The sequence below is a fragment of the Portunus trituberculatus genome, chromosome 21 (genome assembly GCF_017591435.1).
Source record: "Portunus trituberculatus isolate SZX2019 chromosome 21, ASM1759143v1, whole genome shotgun sequence".
NCBI lineage: Eukaryota > Metazoa > Arthropoda > Malacostraca > Decapoda > Portunidae > Portunus > Portunus trituberculatus.
Genome location: NC_059275.1, coordinates 6,579,495 through 6,592,014, shown reverse-complemented (window position 1 = coordinate 6,592,014; position 12,520 = coordinate 6,579,495). Strand labels below are relative to the sequence as shown.

General features: G+C 40.5%; 1 protein-coding gene across 1 annotated transcript; it reads left to right on the top strand.

The window, feature by feature from the left end:
- Positions 1 to 1,298: 1,298 nt before the first annotated feature.
- Positions 1,299 to 9,903, top strand: LOC123507172 (protein croquemort-like). The gene is given in 13 exon segments (XM_045259828.1): positions 1,299 to 1,455; positions 1,988 to 2,148; positions 2,718 to 2,875; positions 3,461 to 3,605; positions 4,595 to 4,668; positions 4,670 to 4,718; positions 5,110 to 5,208; positions 5,633 to 5,702; positions 6,158 to 6,299; positions 6,775 to 6,923; positions 7,988 to 8,136; positions 8,508 to 8,605; positions 9,042 to 9,903. Coding segments are annotated over 13 exon segments (1,569 nt in total). The 5' UTR covers positions 1,299 to 1,412; the 3' UTR covers positions 9,274 to 9,903.
- Positions 9,904 to 12,520: the final 2,617 nt, after the last annotated feature.

The window sequence follows — 12,520 nt, the reverse complement described above, 5'->3', positions numbered from 1 at the left end:
AAATGTATGTAGAGGAATCAACACCTGATCCCTCAAACTTGAATAAATAACTAAGGACATCACTACTACACTTTTCTGCCACAGCACCGTCTAATGTAACACAGATCATTAACGCTAAAAATTAAAGATCTGAACGGCTACCCTCAAAACAACATGTAACACTCAACCTTCCTATTATCTATGTAGTATATATATATATATATATATATATATATATATATATATATATATATATATATATATATATATATATATATATTCCTTGGTCAGATGTCCGAGCGTCTCGGCTTCTCAGACGCCTTATCACATCGTCACTCTCTTCAGGTAGTGTGATTGAAGAATAGTGTATTGTTGGTGGTGGAGATGGAGATGGTTATGATGGTGGAAGTGGAGGTAACGATGATGGGGGTGGGGATGGTGCTATCTACTAGTATTACTGCTGTAAGTCAACGCGCTGGAGAACAACATATCAAAGAGAGGTTATGTAGTAAAGTGCGACCTGTCAGGTCAACCCAGCAATAGGCTATCCTTATCACGCCTATCTCTCAATCTGTAGTGGGTCAGTTGACAATATGGGGCAGAATACTGCAGCTAAAGTAAGCCGCCATCGATTATGGTTACCTCTTACAGGCGAAACTGTATTGTGGACTTCGTAAAACTATTGCTTTGTTACTTTTATTTTGTTTTATTTAATTTTGGGAGACCTGTGGACACAGAAATGTCGTTTTCTTGTACTGTTGCTTCGAAGATCATGCATTTTCATATAACTTGTGTTCATAAAGGCAGAGAAATTTAAAGTGTAAGGGCCAATGGCGGACAGGCGTTTTACGAAACGGTGCATGAGTGGGAGGTGTGTGTGAGACGGTACGAAACTTTTGTCTGTTCGCCTCACTGGAACCAAAACCAACAAGATCCGTGCGTGGGAAGTAGTGCAATGGGACAAACCCCCGACAGGTAGCAAGACTATATACTGTTACTGTTGTAAGGAATGCTATCCTTTACCATTTCTATCGGTAATGATTTAGTTAATGATGTGCATAAAATGATCAAAACGTTATTATGAACAATTTTAGCATACCATTAGAGTAAAAAAGAAAAAAATATATAGCCACTCGAATCATGCGAACGTTCTAAATCACAAAACACTTTATGAAGATAAATAAAAGGTGCATGTGCCCTTCAAGTGATGATATATGTGATAGCGTCAAGAGGCGAGATTATTACTTTCACGCAGACGGTCCTGTCGCTGCCACAGGCCGCTGATAAGCAGACTGAAGAGCCCAATGAGCGAAGGAAGACAGATACAACGGACACAATAAAAATCTGATCACATTTTCCAGAACGGCCTCGTAGCGACTAGACGTGACACCAGGCCCCACCAGGCGACACCATCACAAGTCCGCCAGCCAGCCATGGGGTATCGGGGACACGACAACCATGCCTTCACTATAGACGGTAAATCTCAAACTCAGTCACCGACTTCTGCATGTCCCGAGCAACTATGTCACCGCCACTCCTTTACCGTATTACGGATGCAATACATAGCATTAGAATGTGACCACTATAGTGAAAGCCAAGGGTCCATCACCTACTGATATCCTGCGTGAGCGATAGTTGTTGTTCTATTTTGGTGCAGTTTTTTCTCTTTTTTTCACGTGTGAATGATATTGCCGAGGCAACAAACAAAAATATATATAGAAAAAAATGGACAGACACTGCATGAAGAGAGCTTAAAAATTAAAGATTTATACTAGACTCTATGAAAGGTTTTGGATGTGTCTGAGACGAAAAGAAGTACTTAATAGAAATCCTGAAGAGATTGACCAAAACTCAATAAGAAACTATAAATGTTTAGTGTGACAGTCCCCTCAGAATCAGCACCGTCGACACACACACACACACACACACACACACACACACACACTGAGTGAATCAGTGAATCAGTAACAGGAATAAGTCAAATCACACCCACCTGTTGCTCGGCCAGGCCAGGTCGGGGCTTCGGCGGACTGGGGGCACGATAAGCCACGGTCACCATGGACATGCTGCCAGGTCACGCTGCTCGTCCTGGCATCCCTGTCCGTGGTCGTGGGCGTGGCCATGCTGGCAGGGGCGTACCAGGCCATTTTTGATGCTGTTCTGAAGGGGGTGAGTCGCTTGACACATTTGTTCAAGATGAGTTTGTTATTCTATGTAATATTTCAAGCTTTCAAGTTGACAGTAATGATGAGTTGAGCAGTCATGGAAACACTACAAGTCTTATCAAGAAATGAGGAAGGAAAAGGAAGTCAACCAGAACGACAGTTGATATTATGATGGAAGAAAGGTCTAACAATTAAATTTTTCTTTTGGCTTAGGAGAGTAATAAACAGTAAACTCTCAGATGAGGCTAGATCAAGATAATAGTAATAAGATATATAACAATAACCATAACTAATTAAAGTCAGGATAAGCCACAACTAAAATATGATCTCGTAAAATTCATAGAACACATCAACAATAAACACAAAAACAGCATTAGCAACGACAACAACAATAACAGCAACAACAGCAAAAACAATAATAATAACAATAAAAATAACTAATAATAATACCAAAAATGCTAACACCACCGTCATCATCACCACAAGAACACCAGCACCACCACCAGTCACAACATAACGCACAGCAGCAACGAATGAACAAAGACTTAAGCTTGGTGCGCACTTCCCTTGCAGGAGATGGAGGTAGTGGAAGGGTCAAGAGCGTACGAGATATGGCGCCTCACCCCCGTGCCTCTGTTCCTTAAGTTCTATTTCTTCAACATCACCAACCCTGAGGAATTCGCGTCAGGACAGAAAGCTAAACTGCAGGAGGTCGGTCCGTATTGCTACAGGTGAGTGGGGAGAGAAAGGGAAGGAGAGGAGAAAGGGAGCAGAGGTGAGGGTGAAGAGAAAGGATGGAAGAGGAGAGAAGAGATAAAGGACATAAGGGAAAGAAGGGAAGAAGAGATGGGTATGAAAGGAGAGAAAGGCTGATGAGAAGAGAGAAGTGAGGAGAAGACAAGGAATAGACAAGATAAAGTAATTGTAATAAAGTGATTGAAAATAGGAGTGAAGATAAAAGGAGAAATATATAAAGGAGAGAAGGATAGTGATCAGAGGAGAGAACATACTGCATAAGGGCTGAAATAAAAATGGGAGATAAGAGAATTTGGAAAAGCGGGTCAAGAGAAAGAATGATGAGAAGAGTGAAATAAGGGGAAAAATAGACAAGGGAAAGTAATAGTAAGGAAATGATTCAAAATAGGAGTGAAGATAAAAAGAGAAACATAAAAAGTGAGCAAAATAGTGATCAGAGGAAAGAATATATTGTATAAGGGCTGAAATAGAAAGGGGAGAGAAAGATAGTCTTAATGGGAGCTAAGAGAATTTGGAAACGCGGGTCATAATTTCCTGTAACACTTTTCTTATTCTGGCAGGGAGTACCACGAGAAGCAGAACATTTCCTTCCACGCCAACAACACCGTCACTTTCCTGCAAGAGCGCTGGTGGGTATGGGACGCAGAGGCCTCGGGGAACCATTCCATTGATGATCCTATCGTCAACCTTAACACAATTCCCATAGTAGGTCCTGCAGATTCGCTTTTTCTACACACCTGTTCTCTCCATCTAGTTCCTATAATTTCTGCAAAAGCTTTCCTATTTGAGTTCCTATTTGTGTATTCTTCAGTTCCTTCACTTTCCTGCGTGTCTATCCTTCTATCTAGTTCAGTGGTTCCCAACCTTTTAGTGATCTAGTACCACTTGGAGGTCCTGTACAGTCGCCGCGTACCACCTGGTTCCAGAGAAACTCAATTCGATCAGATATTACTTTATTTACCATAATTTTACAAGTAGAACACACAAATGAACTAAAAAAAATTCAACTCAATGCGAGGGCTGCATCTGCTTCTTCTCCACCAACTGGTCAATGCGGGGCATGACTTTGCTCACAGCACATCGGAAATCATTTTATTTTATGTTAGGGCCATAGGCAGTAAACATTTTTGTGAAGTAAAAAATAACTAAAAATCATTCATGACCCCGAAAGTGCTCGCGTACCACCTGGAAGGCCCTCGCGTACCACTAGTGGTACGCGTACCACAGGTTGGGAACCACTGATCTAGTTCCTAAAAATCTTACAGAGCTTTCCTACCTGTCTATCCTTCACTTTACTAGTTCTCACATCTGCAGAAACTTTCCATATGTATATAGCCTTCCCTTAAGTTCCCGCTGTTCCTCTAAGGCAGTTCTGGAAATAATTTCGTTAATAATATAGCATTGTGATTTAGTTAATTTGGTGCCAATATAATTCAATTTCCATCGTGATTTTCTTTTTAGGTTTTAATGATCCTGTCTCTTTATCTTCTTCAAGTTCAAATCCTTCCTAGTTCTTCATTTCTTAACCCATTCAATGTTTGTCAACCAACCATATCACTCACAAATATTCAGACAGTTTCCTTTCAACTGTAGTTTCTTTGATAACTAGATGATTGCGTGATTGAATAGTATAAGGTTAGAGGCTATTCTTTACGACGTCATGACTCCTTCTTCATCTCCTCGCCCTTGGACAGTCTGCGGCGTGGAGTGTGAGGAAGAGCAATGTTCTACTTAGCGGCCTCAACACGTTTCTGAACCAGGTGAATGAGCCTCATCCTCACCGCCACGGCAGGAGAGATCATCTTCGAGGGATACAAGGTGAGGAGAACAAGGCTGGAGTCCCTGTCTCGTCCTACTATTGTATGCTAGTAATTTTCATTTATCTACATAGTATTTTTTTTTATTTTCCTTTACTTATTCATGTTCGCTAGTTTGGTTAGATTTGATTTGTCTTTCCCTTCTCATAAATCCTGTTATGATCTTTCTTTTCATATTTCTTTTTTATGATTTTTCACTAACTAATTTTTCTTCATTATTTATTCTGTCACCAGTGTTCAAATAATTTTTTTAACTTACTTTTAACATGTTTTCTATTTTATTTTACGTATTCCCGTCGCCTGTAATCTATTGATCATTTGTCCAATTTTAAATCGATCACCCACTGCTGCCATCACCACCACCACCACCACCACCACCGCCGCCATCCTAGGATCCTCTGCTAGACTGGATGCAGAACACCGATCTTCCTGAATTCGTGGATCTCCCGCCTGGACTCACGGACTACGACAAGTTCGCTTGGTTCTATAAGGTTCGCATTGCTTTACCTTTTATTGGTTTTGATTGACTTTGATATCATTATTACGTAGGTAAACGATGGGAAAAATGTTTTATTGTAATTATGTTGCTGACTATTACGCTTTTTTCAATCAAAGATATGTGTGAAACTATTACTATTATTTTTTTTTCCTATTATCATTATTATTATTATTATTATCATCATTATTATATTCAACAGATGGTAGTAAATTTGAACACACACACACACACACACACACACACACACACACACACACACACACACACACACACACACATACACACACACACATTGATTTAAAAAATAAATATAGATAAGAAGAACCAGACCAACACCACGTGTATGTCTGAGTGCGTAGTACAGCTAAATCAACACAAATGAAGGTTAAAACTCACTGTTGCCTCCTCCCTCACAGCGTAACAACTCCCTCACTTATGACGGAGAGTTCAACATGCACACTGGCCACGACACCCTGGACAACCTCGGTAAGACCTTCACTCGACTCTTTTGCAGAGATCCCCGGCCAGAAAAGACTTCCAGAACGGCTGATGAAGGCTGAGATAGAGAAAAAACTAGACTAGGTAGAAAGTATTGCTCAGGTGGAAACTGGGGAAAGACTAATATGTGGGATAGATTAGGGAGAGAGTACTAGTGAATTAAAGCGTTATGAATGTTTTTTTTTCTTTGTTACTGAAGGCATGGTGCAGAGGATGAAGATGGTGGCGGTATATCTTTTTATTTTTCTTAATATAGGAGAGACACTAACATGGCGAAAACAATAAATAAATGAATAAAAATGATCCAGACGTAAAATAGAATTGCTAAGTGGATTATTCAAAGTTGGAGGATAAATATCTTAAAGGTGATAAAAATGCCGTACAAAAAACTAATATAGACATTCGTTTATCTCCAGTGTTAGTTAACCCTTTCCTCCACACAGGGAAAATTGACACGTGGGACAAACGAAACGAAACAGATTTTTTCGATCCCCCTTGCAATGAAGTGACTGGGTCTGCAGGCGAGATATGGCCTCCCAACCGCCAGAAGGACCTTATTGACTTCTACAGTCCTGACCTGTGCATGTGAGTCCTTCGTGTCGAGTCCTGATGTCCTACGGAAGGGAAAGAATTGGGAAGAAGAGATAATAATGAAAATTGTGTGAATAGTAAAAAATATGAAAAGGCTAGAATAGTGAGGAGTAGAAAAGTATAAGGATGACAACAAGGATGATGGCGAAGGAACTGAAGGTATGAGGAAGTGAGGAGAAGGAAGAGACGGCATTTGTAATGTAATGAGAGATAAGGAAGGATTACGAAACATATTGAACAAAATTGAAAACAGGTGGAAAAGCGAAAGCAGGAGGATAAATTTGCGAGAAGTGAGGAGTGAGGAGTGAGATGTGAAAAGAATATTCAAAATACGGAGAGGCAACTCATCCACCAAAAAACGAAAATAAAAAGGAAAACAAAAGTCGAGAAACTTTGAAGGGGAACAAATAACAGAAAACGTTCGTGCATATGTATAATTATCATTTCTCTTCTCTCTTTAACGACGCAGGACTATGTCGCTCTTCTACGACAAAGAGATAGAGGACGAGAACGGAGTGCCGGGCTACCGGTACTCCGCCACCAACCACACCTTCGCCAACGAGACAGTCGTGCCGGGAAACGAGTGCTATTGCGTCGAGGGAACTTGCGCCCCGACAGGTACCCATGCACATTAAAGCAGTGTTTCGCTGTATAAGATAAAGGAGGTGACGTATTCATGGAGCGTGTGACTAGCAGGTAGCGTAGCCTAGATTAACCTCTTCAGTACCATGACGCATTTCTATATTTATTCTGCTAATATTTGGTGATTTTTATACAGCTTCAGAAACTTATGTGTGGTATCAAAATAGTAAAAATTCTGGTTATTAATCTCCTGACCTCCATAGACATTGATGTCAATAAAATTATTCAATCACATCCAAATCTCAAGATAAAAATGTGTCCCAGTACTGAAGGGTTAAGGAATAGTACACAAAGCAATGTGGAGTGGTGTACCCATTTCCTTTCTTCACTGCATTTACCGTCCTTAATTATTGCTCACCGGGACCCATTTAACTCTTCCACAGCTTTTTGGCCACTTCGAAACATTGAACTGGCTAGAGATTTCAAAATCTATTATTTCTAATGCCTTTCTTGTAGATGCTGCTAAATACTTCATACATTGCTTCTAGTGATGTGATGTATTGCATATCGTACTGAAAGAGTTAAGGATGGATGGTCCTATAAGAGCGAGCAAATGTCCCAGATGGATTGTGGTTGCTGTATGTATGTTTGATAAATGACAGACGTGTCACAAGGGGAAAAAATTACTTTTCATCAATATCTTTAAAATTCAAATAAGGTGTGAAAAAATTGATGTAGAAACTTATCACATCTACGAGGGAATGAGTTTTTTGAAGTTAACAGAACATTTTGCATAAGGTATATAAAGAGCGTAGTTTGAAAGATGAGGTGACGAATGAGAGAGAGAAAAAGTAGCAAAGAAAGCTAAAGAGGAACATTCACGGATCCACTAAAGATTTCTTTTATAATAAGAACGTAAAAGAAAAAAAGAAATAAATGAATAGATGAATATATCAATCAATTAATAAGTAAATGAACAGCAATAGTAGATACATATCAAAATCATAACACTAACAATTCAGCCTGAGATTCTTTACCATCTCACTCTTATTATAACCAACATCTCTTCCTAGCTACCTCACGCCTCTCCCTTCCCGCAGGTCTGCTTAACGCCGAGTCCTGTCGCTTCGGATCCCCCGCCTTCATCTCTTTTCCTCACTTCCTCCACGCGGACCCTTACCTTCTCGACACTGTGGAGGGTGTGGCACCTAACATGGAGGACCACCACTTCTACATTGACCTCATTCCGGTGAGCGCCTCCACCTTTGCAAACAGTTTCCCGATGTCACGAGTAATTAATTGCCTTTTTCTCTGGTGCTGTGGTTTTAACCCTCACTGCTGCAGTCGTCCTTCCCTAACCTTGCTAGTAGCACTGTAGAGCACCTTATAAGCCGTCCTACTAAATGAAACTTAAACTGCAAAAAGGAATGGACGTGAATGACTGTTGAGATTATGCGGATTCTATTTTTTTGTTTTGTTAGGTTAAACAGAGCTTTTGATTTTCATTCCTTACTACTGTATATGATTAAGTATGAATAAGCATGATAATTAGAAAATATAACTTGATGTGTTAAGTTGGCTGGCATATTATTTTCTATTTATGTTTTTCATCCCCATCAGGAGCTCGGGATTCCCATACAAGTGGCAGCGCGGATGCAGATCAACATGCACGTGATTCCGTACAAGGGAAATGGCCCCTTACACGTCGGAAAGATAGAGTGAGTAGCGGTGAGGCCGTCCTGAATGGTAGTGTAATCCATAAACTTACCTAACCTTATTGTAAAGCTCCCTTTTGACTCGGCACTGACAACCTGATTATTGAGTTTTTTTCCAGTCATCTGTTACCTTTTATCATTTCTTTTGTTTATATTCTCTATAAGGTTAATCTCTTCAGTACTGGGACATATTTTTACCTTAAGCTTTAGGTATTTTATTTACATTAGGAAGGGTCTTTGGAAGTCAGAAGCTTGATGGCAAGAGTCTTCATTATTTTAATTCCCATACAAGTTTCTGAAGCTGTGTAAAATCGTTAAATAATAAGCATAATTGATATGGAAATGCGTCGTGGTACTGAAGGGGTTAAGAAAGAATGGACACAGTGACAGGCGAGTATAAACTAAGAATCACTAACTATTCTCTTCTTCCCTCACGCAGCATCCTTAGCAAGGTGGAAGAAGTGTACCTGCCGCTTGTCTGGTTCGAAACCATCGCGGCGCTCCCATCAAGTTACGCGCGGGAACTCAAGGCGCTGCTCTATATTATGAACAGTCCTATCATTACCATCATCTTCTCCCTCATGGTGGGCCTGGGCTTCTCACCATCATCCTTGTCCTCGTCTACCATTACCAGTGTGCGGGACGATCATAGTGGCCGAGTGTACTGTTAACCAGAACTTCGACTTATTTATTCGTATGGTAAGGGAAAGTCCAGGAATAACGCTGAGAATAAATGTAAAAAAGTTGAGCATTTGATGGTGTGTAGCGAGTGTGTGTGTGTGTGTGTGTGTGTGTGTGTGTGTGTGTGTGTGTGTGTGAGTGAGTGTAGTACCCTAATATCACTGTGTAGGTAGAAAATGTCGATGCGTGTCCTCTGAATTTAATAGAGATGAATATATTTATATGAAGAAAAAGTAAAGCAACAATAAATTTAGGATCTTAAAATGCATTTCACCTTGTGTGTGTGTGTGTGTGTGTGTGTGTGTGTGTGTGTGTGTGTGTGTGTGTGTGTGTGTGTGTGTGTGTGTGTGTGTGTGTGTGTGTGTTTCCTGTACTATCAAGACAGTCGTGGAGCTACAGTATTACCGATGGCCTGTCCGTGGAGGGCGAGGCTGGCTGCACTATACATGAGTATCTCCTGGAACAGCTGACGCGAACCTAAACAAAAAATGGGGCAAAGTTGCAAGGTGGACTCCGCTGTTCGCCTCGATCCTTTCCAGTGATCGGTGTTATATCTATTCCTCATAATCCCACTAGAAACTAGGCTCACCTTCAAGCAAAATAAAATGTAATAAGAAAAACAGCTCTTATGCATCCAAACTTGTTCAACATTATTTTTGTCCATTGTATAAACGAAACGGTTGATGAGTGGTCGATGGTGAAAAAGGAAGCCAATGCACTATATAAGCAGCCTTACATGATATAGTGTTCAGAAAGTTAGTTAGTTCATCGTGTGACGGGTGGACTGGTGAAATGCACTTACTTATACATGCTTAAGAATGGGTAACCTGTAGCGTACACTTTATAATTCAAGAGAGAGAGAGAGAGAGAGAGAGAGAGAGAGAGAGAGAGAGAGAGAGAGAGAGAGAGAGAGAGAGAGAGAGAGAGAGAGAGAGAGAGAGCAAGAAAGATATTGAAATTAGCGTAGTTTAATGCACCCAAATAGATATCATCCTTTTCTTTCACTTAAGTAACAATAATGCATCTAAAATTAACAAAACAAATACACAATTATAGCAGGAAGACAAATTATCCAGTAATGAAAACGTTACCACGCCCACCTCTCATTTCCTGAACATTAATGATGGTCCGAGGAATAATTTAGCGACGCAATGAAACATAAACATACTTCGAGGCTGAAATTAAGAAAAAAAGGTAAAGTAAAAAAAAAAAAAAGTCGCTAGAATATGAAACAACAAACATACGACCGTGACATGAAAACTCACGATAAAAAATAGAGAGAGAAAAAAAAATCAATCAGGGAAAAAAAATAAATAAAACTAGACGGATGAAGAATTAAAATAGCTGGAGCAAGTAGGAGTTAGCAATTAAAAGCCTCCCCACCCCTAACATACCCCATCCCCATAGAAAAAATAAATAACTATAAAAAAAAAACACAAGAAAAAAAATAACAAGGAACAGACAACAGCAAACACTAATAACCCAGCAGTGTGCGCGAGTCCGGCCACTGACTGGGAACTTGGCAACGATTGTGTGTATGATTGAAGCCCGCATCCCAACAACGAGGTCATATGACGCCGCTGGGGAAATAATTGAAAAACTCAAGTGAAACGTACAAATAGGAAATAGTAGGAAGATTTTGTAACGGTGAAAAAAGACTGCAAAACTGGAGACTGTCCGTGTTGCTTCTGTCCACTGGAGAGAGAGAGAGAGAGAGAGAGAGAGAGAGAGAGAGAGAGAGAGAGAGAGAGAGAGAGAGAGAGAGAGAGAGAATTATGAACGTAAGCACAATTTAATGGACGCGAGAGGGACGATCTGACATTGACAATACCTGCTCATATTAACTTAACGAGACGAGTGAGGCGGGAGAGGACCAGGAGGGGCGGGGTATGGGGCTGGGGGACAGGCGAGGGTCAGCGGCGGAGGGTCAGGTGGTGTATGGCTTGTGTCATCTATTTAATTACTTCCAGCTTGAGGTCAGTACTACTAATACTATTTCCTGAGAATGGAGGGCTCGGGAACGGATCTAACTTATCTCATCTATAACTTGTATGATTCCTTTCTGGCTGTTGGGCGTAGGTGGTATGTGGTAACTGGTGAGTGGTGTGTGGTGTGCGTAGTGTGTGGTGTACAGTGTGCGGTGTTTCAGTTTGTGTCTAGTGAGTATCTCCATCTAGGTAGCGGCCTATAATCCCGCTACCATGCCTGTTCTAGTCATGTTACCGTACTTTGCCGCGTCAGCCAGCTCAGGGTTAAATGTTCCTTCAAAGTGCAATGGGGTTATTACGCATTTCCTCTTTCACGATTCATGCTTATTAAATTGAGAATGTTCTGCACACACTACACTCTTGCCAAGTTTTCTGCATATTTAATGGAATTGCTACTACGTTTAAAACCCTAACTGCTTTCCATAACTCTGTCCTGCCATCAACTCCGTCACCATGTCTATTTCATCTCGCTAAAAGGTTCGCATCTTTTAATATCATATCTTTTCTGTTCCACTTTAAGCTCTCATCCACTCTAGTTTTCCTCTTTATACGTTGAGGCTCCACGCACACATGAAATATTAAATTATATAGTGTATATCACTATATAGCTAAATTTATAATGATAATGTTGAGGTGAGCGTGGTTAATGCAGCTGGCATTTTATACATTATGGCTCATACTACTCCCGCACACCACCGCTGGACTATTACCACTACTACTACTACTATTACTACTACTGCTACTACTACTACTACTACTACTACTACTACTACTACTACTACTACTACTACTACTACTACTATTACCACTACTACTACTGCTATTGCTCTTACCGTTATTACTACTACTATTACTGCCATAATTACTAACACATGTGCATAAACAAACACAGACACACGATTTACAGTTCATTTAGCTTTAATAACGACGCTGTGGAGTCAAGCTGGTCGAGTCACTGATCATACCTCGCTGTCTGTCTGTCTGAGTGTATAGAACCTTAGTGTAAATAAAAAAAAGAGAAAAATATAGGCTCCCTTCTAATTTCACCTTGGACCTTTACTTAGATTGGAATGGACGTATTTTGAGAGAAAGTGTCATTAGCTCCCCCTTCCCGCCTGGCTAAATGATGCTTTGTGCTCGCTGATGAAGGGACGCAGAGGGTGGCGTGATGAACGAAGGGAAGGAAATATTGCTATCATTAACTTTATAAGGGATTTTGCTGCGTGTTTGTGTGTGTGTGTGTGTGTGT